Here is a 25,633-nt window from a genome sequence, read left to right as displayed (position 1 = left end):
GCGTGAGCCAACACGGGAAGCACCGAGCACTGCTCCCGGCTCATCAGAAGTGGTCATGGAGGCCTCCCTCTCCCGTGTCCTTGATGGGGAGTTTCAAGGTGACCAGGACAGTGCCCCTGAGGAAGCTGTGTGCCCAGGGAAACAGGACAGAGTGCCGGGGGGCGTTTTGTAGAGGGAGAGGTATGGCTAGAGCAGGGCCTTTGCAGCGGAGGTTGTGTGTAGGGGTCCTCAAAAGCTGGGCAGGACCTGAGCATGTGAGGGAGGAGGGTGGGTTCTAGGAGAGAACAGTGCGCTTACGCATAGCTGTGTGTTTGCCCTTCCTGCCTGTGCAGTCCCTGCTGCTTCGCTGGGGTGGGGGGTGGTCTGGGCGTGGGCCCTCAGCCTGCCTACCCCATGGGCAGAGGACCTGGGTTATGTGAGTTGTCTTGTCCCTGGGCAGCTGCTGAGCTGGACTAGGGTCTGTGACCTCTAGGGCTTTAACCTGTGGTGACTGGTTGTAAAGCCAGGCCAAGCCTTGGGCTCCTCCAGATTTTTGTGAAATGAGGTTGATGCCATGTTCACCCAACAAACTGCACTTAGGAAAACATTAAAAAGGCTTTGCCTTCGGCCAGTCTAGGTGTGAAATATCAGGCTTAGACGTAAAACAGCCTCAGCAGGATTTAAAAACACCCCGTTGTTTCCATAGTGCATAAGTCAGCGTGTGCTGTCTGTGGAAGGCTGACGAGGGGAGGCCAGAGGGGTGGTCCTGTGGAAGCAAGCCACGGGTACCGGCGTGGAGGTCCTGTGCCCTCGTGTGTCTGTGAAGCTCTGCAGAGATGTCAGATCGTTGTGGGCGGTGTCCAGCCATTTCTCTGGGAAGGCTCTAGGAGTGAACATGTTTAAGGCTCTTGATGGACATATTGCCAAACTGCTCTCCTGACGGGTGGGCCAGCTCCCACGCCAGTGCCTGCCTCTACCCAGTTCGGCCAAGTCCGGGCCACACAATCAGTCTAAACTTTGCCAAAATGAGAGACAAAACTGGTGTCTTATTCCAGCTTGCCCTTCCGTGCTGATTTGTGAAGGAGGGTGAGCATTGTTTCGTGTGATATCTATTGACCATCTTTTGTGAAATGTGTTTGCATTCTTTGCAGTCTGTCTTCTAGTGGGATTCCCAACGTTATCCCTTATTTTTGTCATCTGTAACAGCTTTTTAAAAATATTTATATTTTATTGATTTTTTACAGAGAGGAAGGGAGAGGGAAAGGGATAGAGAGTTAGAAACATCGATGAGAGAGAAACATCGATTCAGCTGCCTCCTGCACACTCCCTACTGGAGATGTGCCCGCAACCAAGGTACATGTCCTTGACTGGAATCGAATCTGGGACCCTTCAGTCCACAGGCCGATGCTCTATCCACTGAGCCAAACCGGTTAGGGCTGTAACAGCTTTTTATAAAAAGATACAAATGTTCCTCAAATATTGCCAATGCCTTTTTCTCATTTCTTTGTTTACTTATAGAAGTTTAGTTTTTATGTAGTCACATTTCAAATTCTTCCTTTCGATTTAGGCTCAGAAAGTCTCTCTCTACCCTGAAATTGGATAAGCAATCATTTGTTCTTTCTTCAAGTTATTTTAAGATTTCAGTTTTAACATTTTATCCTGTAATCCATGTGGCTGGGTTTGGGGGTCTGTCTATCCCTGGGCCAATGCCAGAATCCCGAGGGCCCAGCCCCATTTGTTGAATGGCTGCTCTTCCTGCCCCGCTGTCCCCCCCGCCTGCCCCTGGTCTCTCCAGGAATCATGTTTGTGCAAGAGGAGGCCCTGGCCAGCAGCCTCTCGTCCACGGACAGTCTTACTCCCGAGGACCGGCCCATTGCCCGGGGATGCTCTGATTCCTTGGAGTCCATCCCTGCAGGACAGGTAATGCCTGCCTCCTGCTTCTGCAGATTGGTTACCTCTGTTCCAGCTCTGTTTGAGGCTGTTGGGAAGTAGGAGGTGGCCTGCCAAGAGTTATGGCAGATGCTGCCAGCGATTGGTGTACTCTGCTTTGTGGTGTCCTCCCTCCCTCCCTCCCTCCCTTCCTCCTCTCCCCGCTCTCATTCTCTCCCCCTCCCTCCTCCCTGTCTCCCTCTGTTAGTGGGAACAGACAGTTCTCTCACTGGGCCCTGGAGGGCAAAGCCAGATAACCTTTAGTTTACATGAGTGGATTCCCTTGGGGAAAGCAATTCTGAAGGTTCTGGAGTGGAGGGGGCCTTGTTTGGGTTCCAAACCCATCAGAGTTTCTCCCCTGTTGCCTGGCACCCCAGGGCTATTCTGCCCATCCCTGCATGTCATCCTGGTAGTTTGGGACACTGTGTGACTGTGGCACCTTCTCTGGCTGCTGCTAAGGGTTCCTTCATGTGTCCTGGGAAGAGAGGAGGTGGCAAGTGTGGTGTGAGTGGCTCATTTGCCATGTTGGAGCGTGTGCTTGCCACCTGTCAGACCTCCCTCTAGCCCCATCTCTAGTCAACAATAGCCCGGACAGTGTGACCCCTGTGGTTGTTTGAGAGGCCTCACCTTACCCCAGCACGCCGTGGCACTCCCTTCTCCCTCCCTGTTGTCCAGAGACCCCTGGGAGGGCCTTGCCAGGTACTGTGCAGCCTCTGTTCATTCTGTCTTCTGCTGACCAGTTACCAAGTTGGTGTATTGTCCATAAGGACCCTCTGGGGTGGCACAGGGAGCACTTGGATGCTAGACCCAGCGGCACAAACTGAACTTCAGAGTGGCAAGAGGTTCTGGCCCAGGAACTGGGAGTGTGGGCTGGGGGCAAACTGACCCGGGTGGCAATCAGCCTTGCTGTGCACTGGCAGGATAACTGGAAGTCTCTCTGTCTCCAGGCCCCATAATTCACCCAGAATGGAGCGTGGGATGGTGAGGAACTGCCTGCAGGGAGGGAGAGGGAGGGCAGGGTGCCTGGCTCAGGGTCTAGCACCAGAAAATGCCAGGGAATGGCCGAGGCAGGTGGGGGCTGACCACATTTCCTTCTCCGTCAGGCACCTTCTGATGATTTAAGGGACATACCTGGAGCTGTTGGCGGTGCAAGGTAAGGAAGAGGTTGAGAAGGCCTGTACACACTCGGCTGTGGGCTAGCGGTAACTAGTTGGATTTTGTTAAATATGTATTCACAGGAGTCTTCCAGAACTACCTCTTCCTTTAAATTAAACACAGATATGAAAAGCCCTGGTCTGCTTCTAAATTTGAGTCTAAGGACATATGTCATTCTACAGAAGGGATCAGCAGATCGAGGCTGGTTTGGTCCACAGCCTGTGAGATAAGAATGATTGTTCCATGCTTAAGGAGCTGTTTTTATTTTTTTTATTTTTTTATTTTTTTTTAAATATATTTTATTGATTTTTTACAGAGAGGAAGGGAGAGAGATAGAGAGTTAGAAACATCGATGAGAGAGAAACATCGATCAGCTGCCTCCTGCACATCTCCTACTGGGGATATGCCCGCAACCCAGGTACATGCCCTTGACCGGAATCGAACCTGGGACCCCTCAGTCCGCAGGCCGACGCTCTATCCACTGAGCCAAACCGGTTTCGGCAGGAGCTGTTTTTAAAAAGAAAAGATTATGTGGTTGGGTGGCCCCAAAAGCCCGAAGGATTCATCCTGTGACCGTTTCCGCCCCGATGTACACACACTGTGTGAGGGCAGTAATGGCCGAGAGGGGCTTGAATTAAATGTGAAGGTCCTAACGCCCCTAGGGAACTGTTGTCAGCAAGCGGCTCCGTGCCCTGGAGCACTCACTGCCTCGGGCTCACGGCCAGTGTCTGAATGACTAAGATCTGTGTGATGCTTCAGGTGGGGGAACCAGTGTGATGTGGCAGGACTGGCCTGAACATGTCATCAGAGTCCTGGGCATGTGGATTCTGGAGAAACTGGTGGCCCCAGCCTTCTGGCACCTTGGCTCCCCAGCGGGGCACTTGTCCTAGGAATAGGCTCGGCTATTTAGCATTTTGGGATACCCATGAGTTGGTTCCTCAGGACGAGGGTGTAGCCCCAGACTTGAGAGGTGGGGTGTCCCAGCCCAGCGTGTCACTGACCTGGCTTCTCACACAGCTCAGAGCACTCGGAGCCGGAGGTCCAGGTGGTGCCTGGGTCTGGCCAAATCATCTTCCTGCCCTTCACCTGCATTGGCTACACAGCCACCAACCAGGACTTTATCCAGCGCCTCAGCACACTGATCCGGCAGGCCATCGAGCGGCAGCTGCCAGCCTGGATCGAGGCAGCCAACCAGCGGGAGGAGGGCCAGGGCGAGGATGACGAGGATGTGGCTGAGAACCGCTACTTTGAAATGGGGCCTCCAGATGTGGAGGAAGAGGAGGAAGGAGGCCGGGGAGAGGAAGAGGAGGAGGAAGAAGAGGAGGATGGTGAGGAGGAGCGCCTGGCCCTGGAGTGGGCCCTGGGTGCAGACGAGGACTTCTTGCTGGAGCACATCCGCATCCTCAAGGTGCTCTGGTGCTTCCTGATCCACGTGCAGGGCAGCATCCGCCAGTTTGCCGCCTGCCTCGTGCTCACTGACTTTGGCATTGCTGTCTTCGAGATCCCGCACCAGGAGTCACGGGGCAGCAGCCAGCACATCCTCTCTTCCCTGCGCTTCGTCTTCTGCTTCCCGCACGGCGACCTCACTGAGTTCGGCTTTCTCATGCCCGAGCTGTGTCTGGTGCTCAAGGTGCGGCACAGCGAGAACACGCTCTTCATCATCTCAGATGCCGCCAACCTGCACGAGTTCCACGCCGACTTGCGCTCATGCTTCGCCCCGCAGCACATGGCCATGCTGTGCAGCCCCGTGCTCTATGGCAGCCACATCAGCCTGCAGGAGTTCCTCCGCCAGCTGCTCACCTTCTACAAGGTGGCGGGCGGCTGCCAGGAGCGCAGCCAAGGCTGCTTCCCGGTCTACCTGGTCTACAGCGACAAGCGCATGGTGCAGACGGCTGCCGGGGACTACTCGGGCAACATCGAGTGGGCCAGCTGTACGCTCTGCTCTGCTGTGCGGCGCTCCTGCTGTGCACCCTCCGAGGCTGTCAAGTCCGCTGCCATCCCCTACTGGCTGCTGCTCACACCCCAGCACCTCAACGTCATCAAGGCTGACTTCAACCCCATGCCCAACCGTGGGACCCACAACTGTCGCAACCGCAACAGCTTCAAGCTCAGCCGCGTGCCACTCTCCACTGTGCTGCTGGACCCCACACGCAGCTGCACCCAGCCACGGGGTGCCTTTGCTGACGGCCATGTGCTGGAGCTGCTCGTGGGCTACCGCTTTGTCACCGCCATCTTCGTGCTGCCCCATGAGAAGTTCCACTTCCTGCGCATCTACAACCAGCTGCGGGCCTCGCTGCAGGACCTGAAGACTGTGGTCATCGCCAAGACCCCTGCGACTGGGGGCCAGTCCCAGCGCCCCCTCGTGGATGGCCAACCTGCTGAGAACAGGGTCAGGTGAGACTGAGCACAGGCTTTCGGGGCCAGGGCATGGGACTGGTATGTGCGCAGGGAGTTCACATCGCTGTGTCCGAGATCACTCGCCCCAAATCCCATCTCTGAGCACCTGCAGAGTGTGCGTGGGTCCAGGGTGGGCCCAGTCCTCAGCTGCTCCTCAGCTCCTGACCGCCCTCAGCAGTGTCCCTGACTCCCTCGGGCTTGGCACGGGGCTGCTGCTCCTCTCCCAGGGCTTCAGAAGAGGCCTAAGAAAGCTGTCCTTTCACAAGGACAGTCTGGCCCAGTCCCCTGCCATTTAGGGCCCTGCATGGCTGGGTCCGGGTGCCTGAGCTCCTGCCAGCAGGCAGGTCAGGCTGGGGTGATTGCCCTACCTTGTTTGGCCTTCTCTGCTCTGCTCCACTGGGCCCAGCACAGCCTCTAAGAATCACCCACCGTCTCCTCCCCTCAGGGCCTCACAGTCCCATGCCAAGCCTTATCCTGTTGAGAGCCACCCAGCCCTGCTCAGGAAGGTCTGGGTTGCTGATGGGGCTCTCTTTCTGTATGTAATTTGGGGAGTCCCCTTCAAAGGAACTGAGTGTGTGAGCTGGGTGGTCACCTTGTGCAAAGCTCCTTTTTTTCTGGGGGAGACTGGGACACAGAGAGAAGGAGTGGCAGCTGGGAGCCCTGTTCTGCTCATTCCCACTCTCTTCTCTGCCCTGCCCCCTCCCCCAGCTTGGCTTTCCCTGGGCTCCCTCCTTGGGTTTCCCTGAGGGCTGCCTGAGGCTGGGGTAGAGGGCATCTCTGGGGGGGCATGGTCACACCTTAGCTCACCTCCACCTGGGGCTCAAGGGGCCTGTGCCCTTGAGGGGGCCCCTATTTCCTTTCACTGCCCCCTGGCTGCACATATGCTGGGTTTTCCCCTCGTGGGCAAGAAAGCCCTTCATTTGTCACCTTCTTGTCCCCGGGACATAGTTACGCTCACTTTCTTGTCTATCCTGGTAGTCAGTGGAGACCATATTCTCACTCCAGCATCTCACGGGGCCTGCCTTCTCCCTCCAACCTTCCTGCCGAACTAATGCGTCCAACCTCTTCTTGGCTGAATTGGGTGCCTCTCCTATGCTCAGCTCAAATCCCATGCCCTCTGCAGGGACCCCTGATGCCTAGTGAACAGCTTAAGCCCAAGGTGGCCCTGCCCAGCTGTCCCCCATCTCCCTGCCCCTGTGCTAAGGCTTAGGTGACATTTCTCTGCCACCCCAGAGCCTAGCTGTTACCTTCCCACAGTGGGACCCCATGCAGAAAACCAGCCCTTGCTACATTCCTGCAGCCGCATCCCTGTCTGCGCCAGCAGGAGGACAGCCGGGGGCTTCTTCGGGCATGTGGCCTAGTGCAGGGCCAGAGGGCAGGGATCTGATTGGACAGCTAGACTGTCCAGTTGAGAAGACAATTCCCAAGGACTTCCCTCAGCACAGGCACCGGCATGTAGGCATGTAGTCTGGTTGCAGGGGGCGCCCCAACCGCCAGGAGCTTTAAGGGTTCTGTGTCCAGGTTGGGGTGGAGGAAAGCCTGAGCCACCTGAGAGGACCCAAAGGCAGACTGAGGGGTAATTTGAGTTTTTGGTTCTCAGACTTGATTGCACCCAGATCCCAGCCCTGGGTACCTGGGTCATACTCTGGACTCTGCAGTGACATTTCCGACTCCTCTATCACCTGCTCAAAATAAGTGTTTGGTTTATGGGCCACAAGTGTCTGGCCATCCTAGCCTGGGGTGCTCCCATCTTCCCATCTATCTCCCAAGAGAAAGGGCCTGGGTACCTTTTCTCTGCTCTTTTGTCTTTCCAGGGCCCCATAGGTGGAGTGTGTGTGGTGCATGCTTTCCCCTCACACTTCTGAGGTTGAGCATGTGATATGAATCTCCTTTGGGGTCTACATCTTAATATAGTCTTTCTTGGGGGATTGGGAGGTGCAGTGATGACCAGAGTCCCCAGGAAGCCCCAGCAGAGGCTCCAGCGCCAGCACCAGCCCCAGAGGAGGCCCCAGATCTGGCCCGGGCAAAGGCCTCAGCCCCAGAGGACACCCCAGCTCCAGCCCCAGCAGAGACCTCAGTGCCAGCTTTGGTTCCAGCAGAAGCCCCAACAGAGGCCTCAGCCCCAGAGGAGACCCCAGCTGCAGCCTTAGTGGAGGCCCCGGCACCAGCTGAGGCCCCCGCCCAGTACCCAAGCGAGCACCTGATCCAGTCCACCTCAGAGGAGAATCAGATCCCCTCACACCTGCCCGCCTGCGCATCGCTCCGGCACATTGCCAGCCTGCGGGGGAGTGCCATCGTCGAGTTCTTCCACAGCAGCATTGCAGAGGTAGTGGCCTGGGTGCTGGTCTTGCTGGCTGGCACTGGTGTGGAGAGGAAGCATAGTTGGTCCTGGAGATTGCAGAGTTTGTGTTGGGGTCAGCCTCAGATTCTCTGACTTCTCTGCTGGCTTTTCCCCAGCTTCAGCTGTTCACAGCTGGAGGGTCTAGGTTGGGAGGTCCCGGACTGACCTTTCCTGGTCAGTTGTCCTATCACCGTTGCCCCCTGCGGCCACTCCTATTCTTGGGCCCCCCACACCGCACTGCACATCCATCTCCCATCCCTCACCTCCTATCTGCTTCCAACTTCATTTAATCTATTGACAAGATGTGATGACCTGCCTGAGTCTCCCCATCCAAGGCTATGGGCATGTCACCAGGGTGGTGGGCCTAACAGGGGGGCCTGCCCTGAGGTCTGTTTCAGGCACGGTCTGGAAGAGAAGCTGCGTGCTCTGCCCGGCCCTGCTTTCCTGCAGCCCTAACCCAGCCCCTTTGTGTCCAGGTGGAGAACGAGGAGCTGAGGCACCTCATGTGGTCCTCGGTGGTGTTCTACCAGACGCCGGGGCTGGAGGTGACGGCCTGCATGCTGCTCTCCACCAAGGCCGTGTACTTCGTGCTGCACGACGGCCTCCGCCGCCACTTCTCTGAGCCACTGCAGGGTAGGCACCAGGGCCTGCTGCCGCCCGGGAGCTGGAGCCTGTGCCCAGGAGATGGGCCTGTTGTGTGGCCTCAGCAGTGACTTGGCTGCACTGGACTGGGAATCTCTTGGGAGTGGGGGTGACACGACCCCCCCTCCCACGCTGTCATGAGGAACCTAGGGTCAGACATGAAGGCGCCAAGCCAGGGCCTGGGGAGCACCTGGGCACTAGCTATGATAAGGGATGGAGCAGCTTTGCCCCTCAGAGCCCCAGTGGGGGGCTCCTGGTGACTCCACTGAGTCAGGCACGGCTCAGACTCTAGGTCACATTGCCCATGAGGCCTTGTGTGTGTGGAGGGGGGACGGTGCTCCTCAGCTGCCCAGGCCAGCCAAGGGGACCTATTCCTACTGGACTCAGCTGTGCCTAGGCCCCTCATGCTCGCCTGGCACAGCCCCTTCCCCCCCTTTTCTCCATAGATTTCTGGCATCAGAAAAACACTGACTACAACAACAGTCCCTTCCACATCTCCCAGTGCTTTGTTTTAAAACTCAGTGACCTGCAGACAGTCAACGTTGGGCTTTTTGACCAGTATTTCCGGCTGACGGGTGAGTGACCACTGCTTTGTCCTATTTTAGCGAAGGCCAGTGTTACCAGTGGGCTTCCACCTTCCATCTGTGGGTGCGTTATCGCAGGCAGGGTCATCTGCTCACAAGCCCCTTCACGGGAGCGGGAGGAAGCAGCTTCAGGAACTGCTGAGAGTGCAGAACTCACCGGCCGGGGCTCAGGGCAGGAGGGACAGAGCAGCAAGTGCGGGCAGTGCCAGAGGCAGGCCGAGTGGGCCCTGTGCTTAAGGCAGGATGTTTCTGACTCACACTTCCTGAGGAGAGAAGACTAAGCTCTTTCCCTAATGCCTCTGTGTCCCCTTCCAGAAAAAAGTCACAGCCCTTCCGGCCTGAGAAGTAGCCTTCTGTTGAGGCCCCGTGATGCTTTCCCACTTGGGCCTTGGCCCTGGCTGTGTGGTCTCCAGGTCCAGGCTGACCTGCTAGAGACTGGAGGTCACTCCAGCAGCAAGGACGGCTGGGAGCAGCTGCCTGTAACCGTGACCAGCCCCTTCTCCCACAGGCTCCTCCCCGATGCAGGTGGTGACGTGCTTGACTCGGGACAGCTACCTGACACACAGCTTCCTTCAGCACCTCATGGCCGTGCTCTCCTCCCTGGAACGCACGCCCTCACCTGAGCCTGTGGACAAGGACTTCTACTCTGAGTTTGGGAACAAGACCACAGGTACCTGCCCCGCTCAGGCTGTAGACAGGCCATCTGGCCTCACCAGCCCCGAGGGTGCAGCACGCCCGGAGTGCTCTCTTCCTCACTTTCTCTGGTCCCGCTCAGCCAGCTAGGGTTTCCCATGGCAGAGTCTCCATCCCAGCAAACCCCTAACCATCTGGTAGACGCACCTGCTCTGGGCTGCTGGTCTGTGGGTCTCTGCCTGGGCATTGGGGCTTGGAGTGCTCCTGCCTGCCTCTGGTGGCCTGTGGCCACTGACACTCATAACACACCACAGTTCCAGCTCCAGCCCAGTGGGCATCTCTCTCTACAGGGAAGATGGAGAACTACGAGCTAGTCCATGCTAGCCGTGTCAAGTTCACCTACCCCAGTGAGGAGGAGGTCGGGGACCTGACGTTCACCGTGGCCCAGACAATGGCGGACCCAGGGAAGGCACCGGCCCTCAGCATCCTGCTGTATGTGCAGGCCTTCCAGGTGGGCACACCGCCACCTGGGCGCTGCAGGGGCACCTTGCGCCCCAAAACGCTCCTGCTCACCAGTGCCGAGATCTTCCTCCTGGACGAGGACTTTGTCCACTACCCGCTGCCCGAGTTTGCCAAAGAGCCGCCACAGCGGGACCGGTACCGGCTAGACGATGGCCGCCGCGTCCGGGACTTGGACCGTGTGCTCATGGGCTACCAGCCCTACCCGCAGGCTCTCACCCTAGTCTTTGACGATGTGCAAGGCCACGACCTCATGGGCAACGTCACCCTGGACCACTTTGGGGAGGTACCAGATGGCCTAGCCAGAGCCGGCCAGGGCCGCGAGGTCCAGTGGCAGGTGTTTGTCCCCAGCGCCGAGAGCCGAGAGAAGCTCATCTCGCTCTTGGCCCGCCAGTGGGAGGCCCTGTGCGGCCGGGAGCTGCCTGTTGAGCTCACTGGCTAGCCCAGGGCCCTTCGTGTCCAGCATGGGCGTCCATTCAGTGTGGGGAAGCAGGCTTGCTTTTTTTAAAAAAAATGATTTCTCCTCCTTTTGGTACCTTCACTTGACTGTCCTCCCACAGAATGTGAACATACATGTTCAGTTGATTCTTTCTAGTCCCAGGAGTGACAGTGCCGGCCCCTCCAGGGCCTCCTGTGCCGTCGGCCTCCCGTGGATCTGTGGCCTGCCCCTGGTGGTGCGTGGCAGGCGCAGCAGTGTCCCAGCTTCTGTTGTAGGACTGTTGTGAACACGGGGTGTCGTGAGTCCTCTATTCCCTTACGCGTCTTCTTCTGAAATGTCAAGTCCAGTCTCGTTGATGTTGCTGTTGTCAGGGTTTGCTGCTTATCATTGCGCTGGCAGCAAAGTGCACATTGGAAGTTCCCACCCTGTGCAGTTTTCCTAAGTGAAGGCTGCTTTCTCCTGGTCCAGACGAGCAGGAGAGCCCCGTGCGGGCGGGAGCCCCCAGGCCTTGGGGCTGTGGGATGGGAGCAGGGGACCTGGAGCTGCCAGCGCCGAGTGTGGCTCCTGTTGCCTATTTTCTCTATTCCAATAAAGTAGAGTGTGACACTGTCTGGGTCTTTTATTTCAGAGTCCACTGGGGTTCCAGCAGGGCATTGGCCCAGGACATGCCTGAGGGAGAGAGGGTCCCCTAGAGACACAGGAAGGTGAGGTATTAGGGGAAAGGAAGGAGGGAGGAGAGGCAGAGGGGGTGACGGCAAAGGGAGCAGCTCTCCCGGGGCCAGAGGCTGGGGGGGCAGTGCGAGGGGCCTATGGACAGGGCTATGCTGGGCTGTGGCTAAACCATGAGCCTCAGTTAAGCGAGTGCGGAACCCCCAGGCATGGCTGGCACACAGGCTCACTGCCCTTCTGCCTTCTCCAGGTCTGGGATGTCTCACCTGGCCAACCCCACCAAAGGCTGCAGCCTGTTGTCAGGGTAAGGCCTAGAGTCGGGATTCTTTACTGTGGGGTCTGCAGGGGGCAGGCCTGTGGGGAGCTGGCCCAGGTGGGATCATGGAGAGGAGACCCATGCCCATCTGCGTCTGCTCATGTCCTGAAAGTGGGATCCTCAGGGAGCCTGCTGAGGTAAAACCTAGGACTTCGTTGGGACCCGCCCCTGTGTCCCACCTTAACTCATTTCTACCTACTCCAGAGCAGGGCCCTTAAGCCCACTTGCCTCCCCCCCTCATCCTGGTCCCATCAGAAGCCTCAGTCCCCAAGGTGCAGGGCCATTTGGGGAGGACCAGGGAGGAGATGAGGGAGGAGCGGCCAACCTGGCTCCCAGGCCTGCTTCTGCTCTGTTTTCCTTGGTGCCAGCAGTTGGGGATCCTGGCCTAGCGGACCCATCGCCCTCAAGAAGACTGGGTGTTGGGGGAGCCACTAAAGGGTCTCCCCACTGAACCTCCTCAGCCAGATCACAGACCGGCCAGTGTCCCCACCAGCTGGTAGGGGGAGTGGGAGCCTGCTGAGGATGAGTAGGAGGGGGCAGGGGACAAGGCTTCCCCTAGTCAGGCCATTATCAAAGGCATTTACAGATGGCCACCTGCCTCTTATATCTCAGTCCTCTGTAAACAGGACAGTGATCCCAGAGGCAAGGTGCACCATTCCCAGGTATGGCACACGGAGGCCTCGCCACCTGGGCTACTGTCCCAGGCCCCACAGCCCAACATGTTAACAGCTGACCAGCCTGGCCCAGTGAGGACTTGACCTACTGGGAGAGGCTGTACAGTGTTGGGTGGGCACGCTCTTTGGGCAGCAGTCGTGGGATTTGATCTTTCTTAGACAAGTTACCTAGCCCCCTCTGAGCCTCAGTTTCCCCACCAGTAACAGGGATAATGAAAGTGGCCACCGTCATTCATTCATTCATTCATTCATTCATTCATTCATTCATTCATTTGTGCCGCAAATCTGTATTGAGCTTCTGCTGTGTAACCAATCAGATCCTGTCCCTGTTCTCCCCTAACATCCTAGCAGGGGACAAAAAATGAAATAAACCAGGGTCAGCTTGTGGCCAGTGCTATGAGGAGATGAAGGCTGGTGACCTTTTGGCTAAGACTGGACCTTGAGGTCATTCCCTGAGAGTAGATCTGGAGTGACAGCAGCAAGGCAGCTACGAGGGAGAGCCGCAGAGTTCAGGGAGGCCGGCCTGGCGTGGACAGGTGTGCAGAGCAGGGCTCCTGAGCGGAGAACAGATGGATGAATCGGGAGGCAGAGCAATGCAGAGGCTCTTGGGGGGAGAAGAGAGGGGTAGGGATAAGGCTGGGGCTGGACTAGTCGGAGGGGTAGCTGGGGCAGGTGAGAGGAGGAGCGGTCCACTGTCCACTTGGCACAGAGCCTGGCAGGGTGTCCGAGGCCTGCTCCTGCCCTCGGCAGTTGGAAAGGTTGATGCACATAAACCTGATTCAGGGGCTGAATCCCCCAGGCCCTCTGCAGACGCTTGGGGTGGAGAGTGGTGTGCATTTGCATTTGGATTGTTTCTCAGCCTCTGATAGACCCCAGATTCGTGGCTAATGGTGGACTTGGAGACTCTGGTGCCAGGAGAAGGTCCCGGGGCCAGGAAGCCCCAGCAGGGCCTAGGCCAACCATGCAGGGGTCAGTAGCCAGCACCTTCCCTTCCGCCTGCAGGCTGCTGATAGGCAGGAGGAAATCCTGGCGGGTTCCTGTGGGGGTGAGCTGGCGGGGCCTCGAGGCTGCTTTTAAAGCGAGTGCCCGCCCCCATCCCACTTGCCCGCCCTGTGCCTGCCTCCCAGAGCTCATTCCCCTCCCAGGCTGCCCCAGCTCTGTCCTGGACAGTGTGCCTGCCAGCCACCGCTGTCCATGGCAGGGCCCCGGGGCCTCCTCCTGCTCTGCCTCCTGGCCATCTGCCTAGCAGGCTCCCGCCTCGTCGGGGGGCAGAAGGTGAGTGTGAGCCAGTAGCAGGGGGTTATCCAGGTGCCCAGGCCCTGCTGGCCAGTGGTGGGAGCAGGGAGGGAGTGTACACAGGTCGGACACAGGTCTGGGGACACATGAGCAGCTGGTACATGTCTGGCCTTCCCTGAGCATCTCCTTAGGCTGAGCTCTGTGTATGGCTACTTGGGGTGGCAGCCTGCTCTGCTCTAACGGTGCCCAGCCAGCCTGCCGTGTGGTGTGGTGTGGTGTGGTGTGGTGTGGGCAGCCGTCCCTCGGTCTTCCAAGCCTGAGGGTGAGAGGCACAGAGCCAGGCCTGTCTTCCTGCCCTCCAGCCCGGACTGAGGCCCGGTTTCTGTGTCCCTGGCCTGAAGATTAGAGTTGTGATTTCTAACCCTCGCAGGGCTGACCGAGAGGCACAGATGTGTGTGGGTGCTGGGTATGTGTTATGCATGTGTGTGTTCCTGTCCCAACCCCCAGAGTGCCCGGCGGCAGAATAGGTCTACTGACCTCAGTTTATCTGGGTAAACGGCAGCCAACGATAACACCCTCACGCCTAGGAACTGCCGTTTACTGAGCACACAGCCCTGGCACACCCAGTATTATCCCCTCACCCTCTCCCCGCCCCTAGGCAGCGGGTCCTGTTCTCCACCTGAGGAAGCCAAGGCCCAAGGATGGTGCTCAGGTCAGTCCAGCTCGGCTGTGCCCAGGCCACCACCTGCAATTCCCCGCCCACCCGCAGTGTGGGAGCAGCAGAGGGGTCCTGGTGTGGGGCCCTCAGGCCCATGTGATCCCACCCTCCAGGCTGCCCCTCCGCGGCCCCCCAGGCCCCATAACAGGGACACTGTCCCAACTGGAGTTTCTGGAAGAGCCTTCCATCCTAAGTATGGAGAGAGTCACCAGGCTGGGGCCGACCTCCAGGTGAGGGACCCTCCCCTGCATGGCCAAGTTCATCTGGTCTCAGGGCAGTTGCTTCTGTCCCCGTGTCACTAACAGGCAGACTGAGGTCGGGGGAGAGGAAGGATTTACCAGGATCCCAGTGCCAGGCAGCATCAGGATGGTAACCCAGGCCCCTGCCACCTTTGGGCGTTTTCTCTTGTGCTCCTCGTGGTCCCTCCGGGAAGAGGCAAGCTAATGGACCTCGCCAGGCTCAGGGCCAGGTCAGGGATGGGGATGGGCAGGTCTGAGGCTGGACAGGTGACGGTGATGGTGGAAGAGCTGAGGGTTACAGGCTGTTCCTGCAGGTGGTTTCCTGCTCCCTCCCTGCCTCAATTTCCCATGTGCACAATGCAAGGGGATTTCAGAGCCTTGCTACCTCCTCATGTTCTGGGATCAGGGGTCAGTGAGGGGTTTCAGATGGGACTTTTTCCTTGTTGGAGACCCAGGGCTCTGACCACCTCTGAGCCTGCACGCCGGGGCTGGGGCTCGGCAGCCTGGGCCGGGGAAGAGGGCCCAGGGTTCTTGTTGACAGGGACACAGCATTGCTGGCCTCCTCACACACTGTCAGCCACTCAGCACTCTCAGCATCCTGTGCTGTGTGAGACCCATTAAATAGTAGGAAACTGAGGCTCTGAGGGGAAGTGATGGCCTCTGGGTCACACAGCCAGTGAGGGGTGGGTCAGCCGGGAGAGGCACGGCCGGCTTCCTGGGGGAGGGGGTCTTAGCACCTGTCCCTTCCACAGCCTGTGACCACACACCTCCGTGCTAGGAGTGTGCTGTGGTCCCCAGCGAGGTTTGAAGGCAGAGGGGCATTGATCCAGGCAGGGGAAGCAGGTTGGGGGCCCCTTCCTCTGAGGGACTTCAGTTCTGCGCCCTGGACCCCCGCTTTTTGGGGGAATTTCTTCCATGTTCTCACAATAGACTCAGCACCTCGGGTCCTCAACTTCCCCAGCAGCGTCTCTGTGGGAAGCAGACATTGCAAAATTAGTTCTGGATTTGGGCAGGGAGGGGGACAGCACCCGCCTGGCTCGGGCAGATCCCGAGGTGCCCCAGGAAAAAGGGAATCTGAGTCAGCACTTGGATGTGATCCAGCCTCACTCTGCCCAGCGGGACCAGCAGTGACAGTGAGAGTGGGGGCGGGGGCTGCTCATGCTCCTTCCAGGCCACCTTGCAGGGGGACCCGAGTGCCTGCCTGTGGGGTCCCAGGAGGAGTGTGATTTCCCACAGATTTACAAGTGAGACATCCTGTGATGAGTGTCCACCAGCACACAGGGCTCCGGCCGCCTCCTTTGCCCGAATCCACCTGCCATTTGGGCAGAGAGCGAGGGCCGTGTGTGCTCATTGCCCGGAGCCCCTCTCCAGGGCCGACCAGCGTTCCTCTAAGAGCTGGCCCGAGATGAGCAACCTGGCAGCGGTGCCCAGCGAGCCGTCCAGGTGGCCCTCCGGGAAGCCCGCTGCCTGCTGAGCCTTTGCCCTGAGCCAGCAGCTGCCAAACCCTGGAGTTGCCCAACTTCCTAGCCACTCCCTGGCTCAGCAAAGACCCAGCCTGGGGTGGGGAATGAGACCTTACTCCCGGCCCTGAGGCCGCTCGCAGCAACTTCCCTCTGCAGACCGCAGAGGCTTGAGCGGAAAAGGGCAAATCACAGCGGTGGCAAAAGGCCGTTTCTCTTCTCGCTTTGAGAGGCCACATCCATGATGTGTTCTAGGAAAGAGATGTCCTGCGCTCTTTGGACCAGTGTGGTCAGCATTTTCTAGATGAAAACATCTTAGCCTTCCAGGCCGTTCCCCAAGCTCCCCCTTCACCAGGCACACCTTCCCGTGGCCCCTTCTCCCACTCACATTGCTTCCGTCCCTCTGAGGTACCGTGCTGTCGGTTGTTGGGACTTAGTTGCTGTAGAGGCAGCCCCAGGGAGGGGCTTGCAGGAGCTATGTGAACGTGGCTGCAGGGCTTTCTTGGTACTCTGGGGGGGGGGGGGGCAGCCTCTCCCCCCAACCCCCACCTCTGTTTTCCTTGCAGCAGCCAGAGAGCCCTTTAAAACACAAACTGAGCCTCAATGGCCTCGGCCAAGTCTCCTGCCTCCTTCAGGTCCTACCTCAATTGTCACCTCCTCCAGGAAGTTGCCTGGGCCTGCAGCCTGGCTCCTCTCAGCTCCCTCACCGCCAGCCTTGCCCATTTGATGATGGACAGTGGACCACTGGGTCCAGCGAGTGGGGCCGTGAGCCAGGCCCTGGGTCAGGGCTCCCAGAACATGACAGATGCCCTCGCATGCCTGCCCATGAGAGCCAGCCTCCCGGGTCTGGGCAGGCTCCTGGGTCCCTTGGGCTTGCGGAGGGTCATTTGGCAACAGGTGCAGATATGCTCGGAGCAGAGTGGGGACAGGTCTCCCCTCCCAGTGTCAGCCACATCATTTACTGTTTTAGTTTTAAGTGAAAGGTGAGACTTAGCACTAGGTGGAGAGTTCGGGTTCTAATCCCTGATTTGCACACGGTCACTGGGTAGCTCTGAGCAAGGGCCACCCACTGGGGGGTTCAGTTTCCCCATCTGAATGGGTTGAGGTGGGACAGAGTGGCTAGATTCTCTTCGTGTCGGAAGTATAGACTCTGAGACTTCTGGCCATGCCTGCGGGGCCCTGGGCAGAGGTATGCGGCTGTGGACATAGGGACATGCCATGGCAGTCACAACCGTGGCAGGCAGGTATCCCCGTGTCTCGGGGCCTTCCCTGTCCTCCTCGCATCCCCACTAAGCAGGTGGGAAACCAAGGCCTGGAGAGGGATGCGAGGCCCTGCCTGGTCAGGACAGAGTCAGGACTGGCCCAGGGTCCAGGCCCCTCATTCCAAATCCCACCCGTGGCCCAGGTGTGGTCCAGACGCTGCGATGTGAAGACCAAGTTTGTCACCCACATACCCTGCACCGTGTGCCCCGCCATCAAGAAGCGGGTGTGTCCCTCGGGCTGGCTGCGTGAGTTCCCGGAGAAGATATCACAGGACTGCCGGTGTGGACCCCACCCCATCCTTGCCCACTTCAGGGTCATCCTGTCGGGTGTTAGGGGGACAGGAGGGGCCTGGCAGGGTCTCACTTATCTACACATTTGTTGGTTCTCCAGTGGGGAAGATGGAAGAACAAGCAAGAGGGTGGGGCAGGCGGTGTTTATTGAGTATCTACTGTGTGCCCGGCCCTGTGCTCCACTCTGGGCCCAGCACATAGAGGGCAGGTGGAGTAGGAACACTGCAACCTACACGTCAGGAGGCTGGGGTGGGGGCTGCAGGCTGGGAGCCCTGCCCACCATCCTACCTACCACCCTGCCTACTGTTCTACCTACTCCCCTGCCCACCTCCCTGTCCATCCTTTATCCTCAGCTACGAGGTGCAGCTAGGGGGCTCTCTGGTGTCCATGAGCGGCTGCAGCGTGGGATGCTGGAAGGACGTGGTGCAGAAGGCCTGTTGCCCTGGCTACTGGGGGTCCCAGTGCTATGGTACAGGGGGGGTCCCAGTGCTATGCTATGGTACAGTGGTGGTGGGGTCCAAGTGCTATGGTACAGGGGTCTTTCAGTGCTATGGTATTGGGGGTCCCAGTGCTATGGTACAGGGGGGTCCCAGTGCTATGCTATGGTACAGTGGTGGTGGGGTCCAAGTGCTATGGTACAGGGGTCTTTCAGTGCTATGGTATTGGGGGTCCCAGTGCTATGCTATGGTACAGTGGTGGTGGGGTCCAAGTGCTATGGTACAGGGGTCTTTCAGTGCTATGGTATTGGGGGTCCCAGTGCTATGGTACAGCAAGGGGTCCCCACTTAGTTCCTAACACCCCAGCCCTGTGCTCCCCATCTGCAGCATCTGCCTGCATTCCCCTCCACCGTGTTCACTTAATGGACACTTACTGAGCCAACACAGCTGGCCGCCTGACTCTGGCTGCCTTGGGCAGGGGCCACCAAGAGCTGCTGGGGTCAGGGATGAATCTAAAGTTCTTAGACCACAGCTGAATTATTTGATGGGGGGTCCACAGAGTGCCCTGGAGGGGCAGGGACCCCGTGCAACGGCCATGGCACCTGCCTGGATGGCATAGACGGGAATGGGACCTGTGTGTGCCAGGTGAGTTGGCAGGCGGGGGAGGGGTGGGGGGTGGGGCCGTGGAGGGGCCGCTCTGACTGGCTGTCCTCCTCCACCAGGAAAACTTCAGTGGCTCCGCCTGCCAGGAGTGCCGAGACCCCAACCTGTTTGGGCCTGCCTGTCAGTCAGGTGAGCTCTGGCAGGAGGGCCGGCCAGTGTCCCTGTGGGGGCCTGTGGAGACCCAGCTCTACAACCAGCCCCACCAGCCTCTCTCCCAGACCTCCAGCCTTTCGCTTCCCCTCTAGGGACACAAACTGGTTCATCACACCTCCAGCCCTTGCACAGGTTCTTGGGGGCCTCCTGGAGGGCCTTCTGAAGCCCCCCTGAGCCTCCAGCCTGGGCCAGGTGCCTCCCTGGCTCCTGCCACCCTGTAGTCCTACCGCACAGCTCTGCACTCGAAGTTGTGCCTGTTGGAGCTGAATTCTGGAAATGCAGGGGGCAGGGGCTTGATGTCCCGTGTGTCCCTGGGTGAGGCTAGGGCAGCCGTGGGCAAACTACGGCCCGCGGGCCGGATCCGGCCCGTTTGAAATGAATAAAACTAAAAAAAAAAAAGACCGTACCCTTTTATGTAATGATGTTTACTTTGAATTTATATTAGTTCACACAAACACTCCATCCATGCTTTTGTTCCGGCCCTCCGGTCCAGTTTAAGAACCCATTGTGGCCCTCGAGTCAAAAAGTTTGCCCACCCCTGGGCTAGGGTCCCACCTGTCCCTGGGTGTTCTTCCCAGTGTGCAGCTGTGTGCATGGCGTGTGCAGACATGGGCCACTCGGGGATGGGAGCTGCCTGTGCTTTGCTGGATACACTGGACCCCACTGTGACCAAGGTGAGCAGTGCTGTGGGGACATCCTGGGCAGCGGGTCCTTGGTGGCCAGAACAGGAGGGGCCGACTGGGTGACAGATGAAGCCTGAACCTCAGCAGGAACTCTCTGCACCCCGGTTTCTTTCTAAGTAGGAGAGGCACACAGCTGGTCAGGGGGAGAGGGAGGTCTCATCTGAGACTCAGAGAGGGCAGGGCGCTGGCCAGAGTCACACAGCAATTTGGGCAGAGCACCTCTGCTCCCGTGGTCCTTTCCAGCCTGGGGTTTCGGCCACTGCAATACTCTCCCCTCTCCACGCAGAGCTGCCCGCGTGCCAGGCCCTGCACTGTCCCCGCAACTCCCACTGCTCTGCAGAGGCCCCCGCCTGCAGGTGCCTGCCTCCCTACACCCAGCAGGGCAGCGAATGCCAAGGTAAGACTCTGACCGAGGGCAGGGTGAGCAGGCACTGGGAGGATGTCCTTTTCAACCAGCATGTGCCATCTGGCCATTTATAGGGAGGAAGAGCTGTCCCTGAGGGAGGTGAAGGGGGCTTGTCCCAGAGTCTGGGTCAGCCTGCTCACCCCCTCTTTGAGCTATCTCGCTGGAAGCTGTGGAGGAGACAGGCTCTTGGGAGCTAAGCTCACTTGGGCTTTCTCTCTGCCCTGCAGCCCCTGACCCCTGCCGGCCATCGCCCTGTTCCCCAGTGGCCCAGTGCTCAGTGAGCCCCACCGGGCAGGCACAGTGCCGCTGCCCCGAGAACTACTATGGCGACGGGACAGTGTGTCTGCCCCAGGACCCGTGCAGCACCAGCAATGGTGGCTGCCCCAGCAACTCTACCTTATGTCTGTACGAGGGGCCCGGCAAGGTGAGCCCCTCCATCCACCCAGCACACTGGCCGTGGGACCCTGGGCCTCAGCTGCCCCATTTGTGAAATGGGGAGAGAACAACACCCTCTTCTTGGAGGGCGGTTTTGGGGACCGAGCAGAGCTCGGTGGGTGTGGCAGATGCCAGCAGTCCTCACGGACCTGATGTCACCCTCTGGCCCTGCCCAGGCCTCCTGCACGTGTAAGCCAGGCCTGGTCAGCATCAACGGCAACGCCTCTGCAGGCTGCTTTGCCTACTGTTCCCCCTTCTCCTGTGACCGGTCAGCTACCTGCCAGGTGACCCCGGATGGAAAGACCAGGTGGGCACCCGGGCAGGGCAGAGAGGGTGGGCTGGGCGAGGGGAGGTGTGCCCCCTCAGCTCAAGGCCCTGTGGGGACAGGTGGGGGTGGGCCAGGAGGTGGGGACTGGACCCACCTTCTGCCCTGATCAGTTCTCTGCCCCCTAGCTGTGTGTGCAAGGAGGACCAGGTGGGGGATGGGCGTGCCTGCTACGGACACCTGCTCCACGAGGTGCAGAAGGCCAGTGCCAGTGTGACCAGGACCCTGGGACTGAGAACCGCTCTCGCCATGCTGGGTGTGTGGCCTCGCCCCTGAGCCAGCTCTCCTGCAGGGCGGGCTCTGCAGACATAGCCTGCTTTTCGGCCCAAGTACTATGGAGGCAGAGTGTCTGTGGAGGGTGCACGCTGGAGGTGGGAGCTAGTCCCCCAGACCCTGGGGCCCACATCTACCCTAGACCTGGATCCAGTGCCCCCTAGCACAGCTCTCCAAAACCAAGGACTGATGCCTTAGGGCAGTGGTTCTCAACCTTCCTAATGCCGCGACCCTTTAATACAGTTCCTCATGTTGTGGTGACCCCCAATTTCATTGTTACAAAGTGAACATAATTAAAGCATCGTGATTAATCACAAAAACGATATGTAATTATATATGTGTTTTCCGATGGTCTTAGGCGACCCCTGTGAAAGGGTCGTTCGACCCCCCAAAGGGGTCGCGGCCCACAGGTTGAGAACCGCTCCCTTAGGGTCTCCCCAGATCCATTCTGACGCACCCCCTCCTGTCCTCCAGACCAGGGCTGCCGGGAGATCCTCACCACATCGGGCCCATTCACCGTGCTGGTGCCATCCCTCTCCTCCAGGATCTCCTGGACCATGAACGTGAGCCCCTCCCCACTGAGGAGCTGGCCGTGGCCCTTGCCTCCTTCCTGGACCCTGCCCCAGGCCTCTGCCCTCTGGGGAACTGAGGCCTGGGAGGCATTTATCCCCTCTGTAGCTCGAGCAGGGTGGCATGAAGAGGACCACCTGCCCCAGGCCCCTTAAGCACTCGATCCCCTCGTGCCCACAGACATCCTATACCCAGCAGCTGTGCAGACAGCACATCATCGCCGGGCAGCACATCCTGGAGGACTTGGGGACCCAGCAGCAAACACGCAGGTGGTGGACACTGGCGGGGCAGGAGATCACTGTCACTTTCAACCGCTTCATGGTAAGGAAGGGGGACCGGGGACTAAGGCCCCAGGTGCGGGGACACGGCTCCAGCAAAGGTGTGGAGGTGGGACAGAGTCAGGCCCGGGGGCTGGCATGTGGAATCAGAGCCAGGGGTCTCATTTCTCAGCAGAAATACTCCTACAAATACAAAGACCTGCCCCAGCAAACATTCACCATCCACAAGGCCAACTACCCGGCAGCTAACGGCGTCTTCCACGTCGTCTCTGTCCTGCGGTGGCAGCCCCCACCAGAGCTCCCGACTGACGCCAAGGCAAGCCAGTGTCGTCCTCTCCCCCCACCCTTGCCACTGGGTGACCTCTGACCCCCACAGAATGTAGAGAGGTGGTGCTGGGCAGGGCTAGAGCTGCCTCGAGCTGAAGCAGCCTCATTGAGGACTCCTCTGAGGCCCTGATGCTTGTTCCTTCCTACAGAAAACCATTGGCCAGATCCTTGCTTCCATGGAGGCCTTCAGCCGGTTTGAAACCATCCTAGAGGTGAGTCTAGGGGAAAGGTCCTAGTCTGTCTGATCTTTTGGGCCAGGAACCCTTATTGTCTGGAATCTGGCTCACAGTGACCTGAGGTTCTGGAGTGGCACAGGCCTTTGCCCCTGCCCCCATCCTAGAACTTGCCCGTCACCATCCTGAGGTTCTGCAGGACCCACTGTTGATGTCTACCGCTTACTCCTGGTGGGAGTTCCCAGGCAGGGCTCAGAGGTGGGGGCTGGCCACACAGCCTCCCTGAGCCTCCCTCACACCACCACAGAACTGTGGGTTGCCCGCCATCCTGGACGGGCCCGGGCCCTTCACAGTCTTTGCCCCAAGCAACGAGGCTGTGGACAGCTTGCGTGACGGCCGCCTGATCTACCTCTTCACAGCAGTAAGCTCGGCGGGAAGAAGGGGCCGGGGACATGGGGGGCACGAGGGCTGCCCTCTCCCCTACCAGGCCTCCAGCAGCCAAGCCCTCTGTTCCCTGCCAGGGTCTCTCCAAACTGCAGGAGCTGGTGAGGTACCACATCTACGACCATGGCCAGGTGAGGGTCTTCCTCCCAGAGGGTGGCCAGCTTGCACCCGAGGCTGGCCTGTCGGGGGTTTGTGTGTGGGCTCCGGCCTTCCAGGGGCCCTTCTCCTTTCCTTGCCCGTCTGGACTACTAGACCGCAGAGTATCGTCACCGGGAAGGACCAGGTGTGGCCCCAAGGTGTGTGGCTAGTGCCCAGCCTAAGGCCACCCTCTCCTCTGCCCCAGCTGACCGTTGAGAAACTCATCTCCAAGGGCCGCGTCCTCACCATGGCCAACCAGGTCCTGGCTGTGAACATCTCCGCGGAGGTGAGGCCAGGAGCACTGGGAATGAATGGAGGGGCTGGTGATGAGTGGCCAGTCATTCGGCCTCTTTCAGACCTGCCTTCATGCTCCAAGCCTACGGCCAGCAGGCCCTGGTGGGGGTCATATGGGCGGCAGCACGGATCAAATCCTTTTCCTGGCGCCCGACAGGCTGGGAGGGCTCCAAGGAGGAGGAGGGAGAGCACATGGGTGGGGTGCTCCCTGGCAGAAACCATGTGGTCAGGGCACTGAGGCTGGAGCCCTGTTGCCAGGGCAGGAAGCATTGCCCAGGAGAAGGGAGGGAGGACAGCAGGGAGGGGAGGCAGAGGCAGGGGCGGGGCGGAGCCTGCTGTTACCCACTGGGCTCTGCCACAGGGGCGCATCCTGCTGGGACCCGAGGGCATCCCGCTGCGGAGGGTGGATGTGCCTGCTGCCAATGGCGTGATCCACATGCTGGAGGGCATCCTGCTGCCCCCAACCATCCTGCCCATCCTGCCCAAGCACTGCAGCCAAGAGCAGCACAAGATCGTGGTGGTGAGCGCTCGCCGCACAGCCGGCCGTGCTGAGACCCAGTGCTGCTTGTGGGGGGTCACCCCCGAGGGTGGGCTGGTGGTGGCTCTGGCCCGGCCATAGACCCGCCTGGACTCGCCCGCATCCCCTGCTGCTCTTCATGCCTTTGAGGCCTCTCTTGCATCTTCTGCCCCTGTCTGCAGCCTCCCCGCCCAGGCCCAGCACTCACACTCACCCTACACTCCTTCCTACCGCAGGGCCTTGGTTCTTGTCTGCCCTCTGCCCACACGCCATCTCCTGGCCCTCCTGCTGTTGCCTCTGTCTCAGACCCAGCCCTCGGCTGCATGCCACTTTCTCAGGGTGAACACATAAACCAGGACTAACGCTCTCCCCCTCCCCGTGCCCTGCGCAGGGCTCCTGTGTGGACTGCCACGCCCTGAACACCAGTAGCACCTGCCCGCCTAACAGCGTGAAGCTGGTGAGCAGAGCTTGGCCCCGCCCTGAGGGTTGACTCCTGAGTGCCCAGGGTCAGGGTGGGGCTGTGGGGCTGGGAGGTGAGGCTGGACCTGGAGGTTCAGCACCCCTCAGCCCTGCCGAGGGTGGGAGTGCTGGACCCAGGGATCTGAGGACTCATGCCCAAGGCTGCCCGGGACCCATACCTGCTGACCAGCTTGGCATGGCCCACCCCAGGACTTGTCCCCCGAGGAGTGCGTCTACACCCATGACCCTTCTGGGCTCAACATCCTGAAGAAGGGCTGCGCCCACTACTGCAACCAGACCTTCCTGGTGAGCCGGGAGAGCACGCTGTCCCCCGTGACCTGGGGCACTCGCTTCTCCCCGGGGCCCCAGCCTGGGCCAAGCGGCTGCCCTCCTCAGAGAGATGTGCCATCCTAATGGTGGAGAGGGTGTCCCAGGGGGGCCTCACCACCCCCTTGCTCTAGAGAAGGGCCGGCGGCAGCAGCAGCTGGGGCAGTGGGGGTGGCATGGGGCAGACACGCTCCATTTCTTACAGAAACCTGACTGCTGCAAAGGGTTCTTTGGGCCTGACTGTGCACAGTGTCCTGGGGGCTTCTCCAACCCCTGCTATGGCAAAGGCAACGTGAGTCCCCCTGCCCACGGCTGAGATGGGGGGTGGGGGTAGACTTCTCCAGGCGGCTGGTGACTGGCTGTGTGTCTGAGCCAAGCCTATCTGGCCTCCGGTTCCCATCGAGGCATGGAAGGGAGTCATATTATAGTTAGAAATAATTACCTGACAGCTGTTTATATCTACTTTCCTAAAGGCTGTTTGTGAGAGGTTTTCTTCTGTGGCCTGTTTTCGCCACTGTGTGACATGGGGTTACTTTACGCCTGGCCAGGGAAGGGCCGAGGAGCTGTCTTGGTTGGGCAGCCGTCACCGTGAAGCCTCCAGGCTGGAGCCCTTTAGGGGGCAGCTCTGGGCAGCACGAGACCTGGAAGATGCGGGAGGTCACCAGGGGAGCCCAGTCAGCACAGGAGCAGGTGTTGGGGGGGGATGTGGAGACCCCCCCGTGACTGACCTGCCCCTGCCCATCACCAGTGCAGCGACGGGGCCCTGGGCAACGGGGCCTGCCTCTGCTTCCCAGACTACAAGGGCGTCGCCTGCCACATCTGCTCCAACCCAAACAAGCATGGAGACCAGTGCCAGGAAGGTGGGTGTCCTGGCCCGGCCGCCTGCCAGGGAGAGAAGGGTTCTGCTTGGGAAGGGGCTGGGGGCCCCAGGAAGGGGCCAGAGCCCAGGAGGAAGGGGTCAGCCCCAGGAGCGGGGGAGGACTTGGGAGCAGAAGTCGATGTCTCCTTCACCCCGGACAGGAAGAGAACCGCGGTTTAATCTAAGGCATCCGGGATTTCGGTCAGACAGAGAGGAGAACTGGGTGGGGGACCTGGGGGCAGGGGTGACTGAAAGCAGCAAATGCCCCTCTCATTTCCTCTGCCCGCCTTTGACTTGGTGAGCCCGAGTGCTGCCCCGTTCCCAGCACTCCCCCAACGGCATTGGCTCCCAGCCAGCTCTGCCCTTGCCTCAGTTTCCCTGCTCCCCTC

At 59.5% G+C, this 25,633-nt stretch overlaps 2 protein-coding genes across 12 annotated transcripts in view; both read left to right on the top strand.

The window, feature by feature from the left end:
* NISCH (nischarin) overlaps positions 1-11,227 on the top strand; it is a 32,908-nt gene extending 21,681 nt beyond the window's left edge. For 2 of the 3 annotated variants that reach the window (XM_036331997.1, XM_036331996.1), the window contains 8 exons: positions 1,775-1,899; positions 3,012-3,061; positions 4,081-5,457; positions 7,402-7,786; positions 8,278-8,434; positions 8,890-9,018; positions 9,536-9,697; positions 10,011-11,227. In XM_036331997.1, the coding sequence (XP_036187890.1) occupies positions 1,775-1,899; positions 3,012-3,061; positions 4,081-5,457; positions 7,402-7,786; positions 8,278-8,434; positions 8,890-9,018; positions 9,536-9,697; positions 10,011-10,621 (2,996 nt within the window). In that variant the 3' untranslated portion in view covers positions 10,622-11,227. The remainder of the gene's footprint in view (positions 1-1,774; positions 1,900-3,011; positions 3,062-4,080; positions 5,458-7,401; positions 7,787-8,277; positions 8,435-8,889; positions 9,019-9,535; positions 9,698-10,010) is intronic. The other variant, XM_036331998.1, reaches the window with a different exon arrangement.
* Positions 11,228-13,393: 2,166 nt separating this feature from the next.
* STAB1 (stabilin 1) overlaps positions 13,394-25,633 on the top strand; it is a 26,885-nt gene continuing 14,645 nt past the window's right edge. For 3 of the 9 annotated variants that reach the window (XM_036331988.1, XM_036331986.1, XM_036331995.1), the window contains exons 1-23: positions 13,394-13,552; positions 14,172-14,225; positions 17,336-17,472; positions 17,837-17,952; positions 18,480-18,565; positions 18,643-18,712; positions 19,315-19,410; positions 19,706-19,816; positions 20,053-20,249; positions 20,437-20,567; positions 20,699-20,841; positions 21,333-21,421; positions 21,609-21,749; positions 21,879-22,022; positions 22,183-22,245; positions 22,514-22,627; positions 22,728-22,781; positions 22,994-23,074; positions 23,444-23,602; positions 23,991-24,056; positions 24,269-24,364; positions 24,591-24,677; positions 25,134-25,245. In XM_036331988.1, coding sequence (XP_036187881.1) covers positions 13,472-13,552; positions 14,172-14,225; positions 17,336-17,472; positions 17,837-17,952; positions 18,480-18,565; positions 18,643-18,712; positions 19,315-19,410; positions 19,706-19,816; positions 20,053-20,249; positions 20,437-20,567; positions 20,699-20,841; positions 21,333-21,421; positions 21,609-21,749; positions 21,879-22,022; positions 22,183-22,245; positions 22,514-22,627; positions 22,728-22,781; positions 22,994-23,074; positions 23,444-23,602; positions 23,991-24,056; positions 24,269-24,364; positions 24,591-24,677; positions 25,134-25,245 — 2,428 coding nt within the window. In that variant the 5' untranslated portion in view covers positions 13,394-13,471. The remainder of the gene's footprint in view (positions 13,553-14,171; positions 14,226-17,335; positions 17,473-17,836; positions 17,953-18,479; positions 18,566-18,642; positions 18,713-19,314; positions 19,411-19,705; positions 19,817-20,052; positions 20,250-20,436; positions 20,568-20,698; positions 20,842-21,332; positions 21,422-21,608; positions 21,750-21,878; positions 22,023-22,182; positions 22,246-22,513; positions 22,628-22,727; positions 22,782-22,993; positions 23,075-23,443; positions 23,603-23,990; positions 24,057-24,268; positions 24,365-24,590; positions 24,678-25,133; positions 25,246-25,633) is intronic. The other 6 variants (XM_036331990.1, XM_036331989.1, XM_036331987.1 and 3 more) reach the window with 6 other exon arrangements.

This window comes from Myotis myotis, unplaced genomic scaffold, assembly GCF_014108235.1.
Source record: "Myotis myotis isolate mMyoMyo1 unplaced genomic scaffold, mMyoMyo1.p scaffold_m19_p_13, whole genome shotgun sequence".
NCBI classification, from domain to species: Eukaryota; Metazoa; Chordata; class Mammalia; order Chiroptera; family Vespertilionidae; genus Myotis; species Myotis myotis.
This window is presented reverse-complemented; position numbering and strand designations above follow the sequence as displayed.